Below are 7420 nucleotides of genomic sequence, written 5' to 3'. Positions count from 1 at the left end.
TATACAAAAGCGAAACTCCCAAGATGACTTTTGGTTGACTCATAAAATATATTTTTTTTTTTATCAAAAAGTGATCACCTCTAATATAATGAAACATTTATTGTGCGCCCTATGTTATGATCAAATAAATCTCTTTAATCAAATATAAGAATTTACTCGCAGAGAATTTTACCCAATGAAAGCTGACTTAGGTATTCAGCGGAAGTTCAGCACTGGGCGGAAGTTAGTAGCGTTTGGTTTCCAACAGCAACGCCAAGGGGAAGACGACACCAATGTTTAATCACCAGGGCCTGCATTAATTAAATAACTAGTGAATACACAATTACTTCGCGTGGAAGGCAGCTTGTATGACAGATACTTATATTTAAAGTTTAATCATGTTGGGAAATAAGGCTGCCACCACAATTGGACCCGAATCGTGGAGAAATTCAACTCTGAAAGGAATTAAACTATCACAAACCATAGTTCAGAAGAGTGATAAAAGTTGTGATGTTGGTAGATCACTGGACCCTCTTCCACACCTTAGAGACACTGTTGCACAACTAAGTAATGATGAGATTCACAGGTATACAAGAGAAGTAAGGGTTATTGTTGCTAAACTCCGTGAAAGTTTACTGGACACAAATGAAGAAATAAAAGCCCTGACTAGGGGTAAAGAGGCTTTGGAAAAGGCATTGGAACACACAAGAAAAGATATTGCTCTGAATAAAGACAGCCAAGAAGTCAGGGTATCTAGACCAGCCAGAGAGAGGGTAAGATATTGCACAAATTTGGATGAAATATATGTGTTTGATAAAAAAAAACCATGCATATTTTTGCTGTAGTATGTAGCATGATACAGTAAAACACTGGTTATACACTGTGTAATTATAGTAGATGTTTTGTTTTTTGGAGAAGTCTGTTTATTTTGATTTTATAAAACAACAAATCCGTTGTCTGTGATACTGTATTGTTACATCAACTGATTAGCATTCAATGAACTCAATCAAGATGTAAGTACATGTATATATTATGGAAGATACAGCCAAACCCTATTATCTCTAACTTGAAGATGGTTGAGAAAAACTTCCAGACATCCAAGGATGTGAGATATTAAGGTTAAAATACTTATAGAAAAAAATGGCTGAGACTTCTAACTCTCTTTCACACACATGGTATTCGAGATGTCAATGTTCAACTGTACATGCAAATTTTATTTAATTTCTTTTTTCCTGTGGATGGAATGTATGCAATACTTGTAATATGTTACAGAACTGTTTCTCTGTTCTCCTTATAAAGTATTTCAGATTTATTCAAATGATTATACATATATGTAGTAAAGTTCTATAAAAAGAATCATAATCAATTTCCACTGATAAAAAAAGATTGGATTAAGACAGGATTGTAGCTGGGACCTAACTTTATATTATGCTATTGACATAATTGATTTTTAATGTTGAAGAATCTAAAGTGTACATTGTTCATCTATGTTTTGTGATTTTGTATTATTCAGCTGTTTCGTCATTGATTTAATTTTCTCTTAGTGTGTCCTATTCATTGATTTAATTTTCTCTAAGTATGTCCTATTCAAACCTGTCATTTTATCCATATTTATAAACAGATTTAACAAACAGCAATATTGATTCAACACCACATTGCAGCCTAGTATGGCAGTTAATTTTAATAGTTGGTTTCATCTTCATTAAATTGATGATGAACTATATCTTCTTTTTTTCTAAATGAAATGTGAAAGATTATGCTAGCCTAGAATATGGCCCACATTAAAATTGAAAAGTTTAAACTGAGGAGATTTTTATTTTTTAATTTCAATCTTTTAAATCAGTTGCATATACATTGTTCAAAGAAGCAATCTGATTAAAATTAAATGAATTTCAATCAAATCATTCAAGATATGCACATTAATGTTTGTGTAAATATCAGAAATCTTAAATCTGATTAAAATGCTTTTGTTACAGCTATTAACACCACTGAACAGCAAAATCAGTTGTCAATCAGACCAGACTGTTCAATCCTGTGAAAATGGATTTTAAATCATACATACACCTTGACTATAAAAACACTATACCACTTGGTAAAATATTTGTTGACATTCATAGGACAGAGTTAATATCTAATACCATTGGATTAAAGATATTGCTTAACTGAGTTTGAAGTTTATTTTATTGAAGTTTCATTTCATTGACGATGACATTTTTTTTAAAACACCTTTTTTTTAACTCTCAAATTTTAAATGGAAAAAAAAACAGTGTATAGGGTTACAAGAAGCTCTGAGAAAGTCTTTTATTGACTCAATATACATGTAATTTGAAGTTCTCACATTAAAGACTTCTTATAATCTTAAAACTCCCTTCCTCTGGCACAGATGAACATTAATTGTTGGCTAATAAAGACATATTCCCATCAAATTGCATAACCCTCAGTGCTTGAAACTTTTTCATATTTACTTTTTCCTTCTTAATTGTAGCAACAGACTAATGCACTTGCGCAGGGCATTGATTAGGCCATAAAAAGACCGAGACAAAACTATGTGTTTGTTTCCCTTTATTGATCCACCGTAATGCTTCATTAAACATTCATTTGGCATATTGCGAAGGATCATAAATAAATATTTCATGGCATTCCAGTATTATATTTTTGTGTTTTAGCTTAACATATAAACTAAATGCCCAGAAAATCAATATAGCTAGCACATTTAATTAAAAGATCTGTAACTAAAAGAACAATAAACATGCTTTAACTTTCTTTACTATGTATATATTTTGAAAACTGGAGAAAATGTAATCAAATCATTTTAATGCGCTGTATTTTTATACATGTATAAATATAGACAAAATATCTATGTTTCATGCATTAGTAATTGGACCCCCTAGTGCACTTTAAAAAGCCCCATTCATAGTACCGGTAGAATAATATGGTTGACATTTATACTCTGGTTTAGGTTTATAATTTTGACACAGATCTTTTTTGTTTTAAAACAATCTAAACATATTCAAATTACTGCAAGTAAATAAGTACACTGGGGTCCTCTGGATTAGATTAAAAACTACAAATATGAGTATAAACTTAGTTTAACACATATTTTCAGTATTCATCAATGGTAAATGATGTTTTATAAATCAGTGTTACATTTAAAAAGTAATTTAATTACCCCGGTAAATCAAAAGTCCAAAATCTGCATATAACTCTTGATCTCCAGAATGGGAGAGGTTGTAAAATATTTTTTTTTACAAATTTTTATTTTTGAAAAAAAAATATTTTTTAGAGGTTGCTAAATACTTTTTAGAAATGTGCCTTTACAATATAACTTGGGGGCTAACAAAATATATGTTCAAAAATTGAACTTTCAAGAGCAGACCATTCCTCATTGAAATTGAAAACTCTCCTCATGACTTGGTAATGATATATTAATGTGTATGTAACAATTTCAGCAAGATTTTCTTTGATTCTACAGGAACATGATGGTGCTGATGATTTGTTGAATGCAGAACGTGCCCATTTATTGAACTGTAAAAAAGCTCTTGAGGCCCAGCTTCGCTCTGTTCAGCAGCAACTTCAGGTATGTGCAAGAGTACTGGCTTTACTTTCCTATAAATGAATCTGGTAAAATATCAACATTTTTAACCCCCGGCCAATTTTCCACTGCAGATGATTTTAACCCGTAGTTAAAAAAAATAAAAGAAGAAACCACACACATTGAATGAAATGTACAAATATTTCTCTGTTTTGAGCAAAATTTTCATTTATAATTGACAACAAATTACGAGTATTTTAATATTTCCTTTGTCCTCATTTTGCTTACCTCAAACTACATTGTTAATTGAAACTGCAACTCGATCCGGATTTAAGACATTTTGCATAAGAAATATGTGTTTGTTTATTGCAGGTTTTAGATGCAGCCAGACGTCGCCTATTTAATGTTTTGAATGAGAGATCCCGTGTGATGGACCTGCTGAATCACTCCCTCTCCTCTGCCAGTGCTGGAAGCCAGAGTGCTCCCACAGGATTAGGGAGGAGTCGTACCTCCATGGATGGTCGACTCTCTAGGTTAAATGACCTGTCAGGTAAACTTGGATTCATGTCTCTAGGTAAATCAATTTACAGTGAAAATATAGATGTTGGATGCAGTGGTATCATCAGGCATTTTTTTGATTCATTGTTTTATTGACAAAATGTTGTTTATTAATTAATCAATGATTTTTGTTTGTTTGTTTTTTTTTTAAATATATTCAATGCTTAATTCTTTTTACACTTTGTATTCAATATTGCAAATGTAAATATTATTTTTAATTTTTTCATTAAAAGGTTTTTTTTTTTTTTTTTTTTTTTCTTTTTTTTGTATTTTGATGATTGAAAGGGGAGGGGGTTTTCAAAGAAATGCCTATTCTTATCGTGGGTCAATGGACTGCCTTCATTCTGTGAAAAATTGCACATTTCCATCAGTTTGTGAAATAATATTCATATTTCAATTTGCATCCCAAGGTTTGACTTGTCTCTGAAATGAACATTTTATTTTCAACCTGTTATCACATTAACAACTATATGACTGAGTCATTCAAGTGAGACAAAAATTATGCCTGCTCTACCCATAACATTCTACTTTACTCCTTAATCTGGATCTTGCATATGATTTTCTGCAGAGTGGTGTGATGCATGTTTTTTTTTCTTTTAATAATTTCTAACATTTTATTTAAATATTTAACAGACTGCCAACTCACTAAAATATTTCTCTCTTGACAGATTCATAATACATGTAATGATAATAATATACCTGTATTCACTTTTTATTTGTAATACCAATAAATGAAATTTCACTTAGTCTTAATAATTAATTTAAATCTTATTAATTCTTATTTTTGAATACCACTATACACAGATATTAGCCCAGTAATTTACTAGTTAGAATATTTACACAATTCTAACAAAGAGATATGCCAATACTAAACAAAATCTGTATGAATATACCCCTATTTGCCTTAATTCATTAATTCTTACCAAAATGACTAAAATTAACTAAAAGATAGAAAACAAACAAACAATGACCCATTAATAAGTTAATTATGACATTTTATGGACGTGTATAATGGTTCAAACCTTTCTCTGACATTTCAGGTCAGCCAGACCCCCTTGGGCCATACACTCCTGAGGCTGACCAAGCCCTTGTGGATGCCCAGGAGGCCCGGGCCCGCTCTGCTTACCTCAGACGTGAGTTGAAGGATGCCATAGATAGAACTGAAAAACTACAGAAAGCTGCCCACAAGTCTGTTAATGATGGGCTTACACAGAAAGTGGCAGAAACCATCACTCTCAAGGTCAGTCTCTGGTGGTAAAAAGAGATAAAAAGGAATCAAGTACAGTGATTTTAAAGAATATGAACGAATTTCTAAAACCTAGTTTAATTTTTCAATTTGAATAATTGTAGAAAAATATATCTAAATCTTAAATATCTCCATTCATATTTTTCTGCATATTTTGTTCTAGCAACACCTTGGGGTTGGTCTGGGAGAGAATCGTCATGGTATCCATCGTGCCCAGAGATGGTACGATGCCACAGACAAGGCTAGAGGATACACTATGGTAATTGAAAATCATATAGTACTAATACTTGTTACAATCACAATCAAAGACAGGTTTGGGAAAATACTCCACATTGATCATTGATTAAATTAATATTTTTATCATAATACCAAATCTTTGCACTTGTTTATTGCAAGGGCATAAAATTTAAAAAGAGGATAAAATAGGAGATGTGTGCAAATACTTCAAGATTTCACTTATATGAAAAATTTGACATGCATTATCAAAAGAAAATATACCTCTTTTCGTTGCTTAATTATTCTAGGGTCCAGTTGCATATTCTGATATTGCAACACGTGAGCGTTTGGATCGTCCAATGGTCAAGGTGTTCCAGAGACACCCAGGAACTCAATTGCCTGAGGCTCAGGAAATTATCAGGGTAAGGGCCATAACTGTAGCAGTGTCAACTGGAAAAATATTGAAATGAAAACGTTAGCTATCTTACAGATTTCACCAAACAAATATGGAAGACAGAAGTTGCATACAAATTATTTATGGATTTCAATGTTAGAATATTTTGTATAAATATTTTTATTGATTTCAATTTAAGAGTGGAGATGGCCTGCTTCAATCTCTGTCTGCCACAAGTCGCAACATCGGTCTCCTGAAACTTTCACAACTCCGCCTCCGAAACGACATCAAAGGAAAAGCCATGGCTTCCTCCGTGGACGGCAGTATCATCCGCCTCCGTCGCAGAAAATCGGACCATCGATGGACTCTGGGAGAGGCATTCTAACAATTGGGTTATCTGATTTCGAAATTTTATATGAACTCTTGTGTCTTTATGTCTTCAGCAATCTTGTTGATGCAAATTACAGTAATGTTTCAGTATTTAAACTGAAATTTAAGTTTCTATGTCTGATCATGTGCACTATAAATTGAATTTTTTAAAAATTTTGATATTGTCTACATAGCTTTTGTGACTTGGAAAGCAAGCACTTGATGATCGAGCCAGTGCATTAGTAGTTTGATATGTTTTCAATCTGGGTAAATCTGTATGTAAACATAGTGATCATGTTTGCTTGAAGCAATAATAAAACAATGTAGAAATCAGTATTATATAAATGCAACAAGTTATTTATAAAAGCTTTTTTTTTTTGCATGTACTCAAGATAGATTTTTGGTAGTTTACATTTTAATAGCTAGTGGTCTTCTCGTGTTTTGAATTTCTAGGAGGAGATTTAATCAGCATGTACATTGTTTGATTCCTGCATAAGTCAGCGATTTGGTAGTATTGAAACAGAATCTATTTTTCACTGAGGAAATGCTACTCATCAGAGTATTTTGAAACAGTATTATTATATATTTTTATGCAAATTTTGCTCAACATTGGTGCATTAGTACCAGAGCTACAACTTCTGATGGTTTGTCTACAAACCCCTGTCTACTGCTCTTTGTTGCTTTGTTTAGCATCAAAAATTCACTGTGATACATGTATTTGTTTTTTTGTTTATATATTTTATATAATTGTTAAACATAATTTATTGCATTGCATTTTCTTTTCTGCGTCACATTATATTCTTATATGATTAAGTATTTAATTCTTTTTTTGAGTGAAATTACACATTTGATGGAAATACTAGTATACAATTAATTAACATTTAATTCTTTTACAGAATTAACTTGTACAAACTCCAGAAAAAGCATGACTTGCCATTGTGTTTTCTAACACCATTCTTTGCTTACGACCATGTCATTTCATATATTCTATAAATATGTTCATTGTTGTTTAAATAAAAATATGGAAAAGGTTTAAAATCTAGCAGAGGTTGAACACATCATAATTCTCACTGCACAGTATTGTTAATGTTTACATGAGTGCTATAAAAAAAATGATAAAATTTCA

General features: G+C 31.7%; 1 protein-coding gene across 2 annotated transcripts; it reads left to right on the top strand.

Moving 5' to 3' along the window:
• The first annotated feature begins 210 nt into the window (after positions 1-210).
• On the top strand, positions 211-7420 carry LOC133197428 (tektin-like protein 1). 2 transcript variants are annotated; one of them, XM_061333453.1, is made up of 7 exons: positions 211-752; positions 3452-3556; positions 3884-4085; positions 5110-5309; positions 5479-5574; positions 5840-5953; positions 6125-7420. In XM_061333453.1, exons 1-7 carry the CDS (start codon positions 378-380, stop codon positions 6308-6310), a joined length of 1278 nt encoding a protein of 425 aa, XP_061189437.1. In that variant the 5' UTR covers positions 211-377; the 3' UTR covers positions 6311-7420. The 2 variants fall into 2 exon arrangements, with proteins under 2 accessions (XP_061189437.1, XP_061189438.1); XM_061333454.1 differs by having other exon boundaries at positions 215-752; positions 3884-4061.

Source organism: Saccostrea echinata, unplaced genomic scaffold (assembly GCF_033153115.1).
Source record: "Saccostrea echinata isolate AGI-Se365-2 ecotype Australia unplaced genomic scaffold, CSIRO_AGI_Sech_v1 ptg000030l, whole genome shotgun sequence".
NCBI lineage: Eukaryota > Metazoa > Mollusca > Bivalvia > Ostreida > Ostreidae > Saccostrea > Saccostrea echinata.
This window is presented reverse-complemented; position numbering and strand designations above follow the sequence as displayed.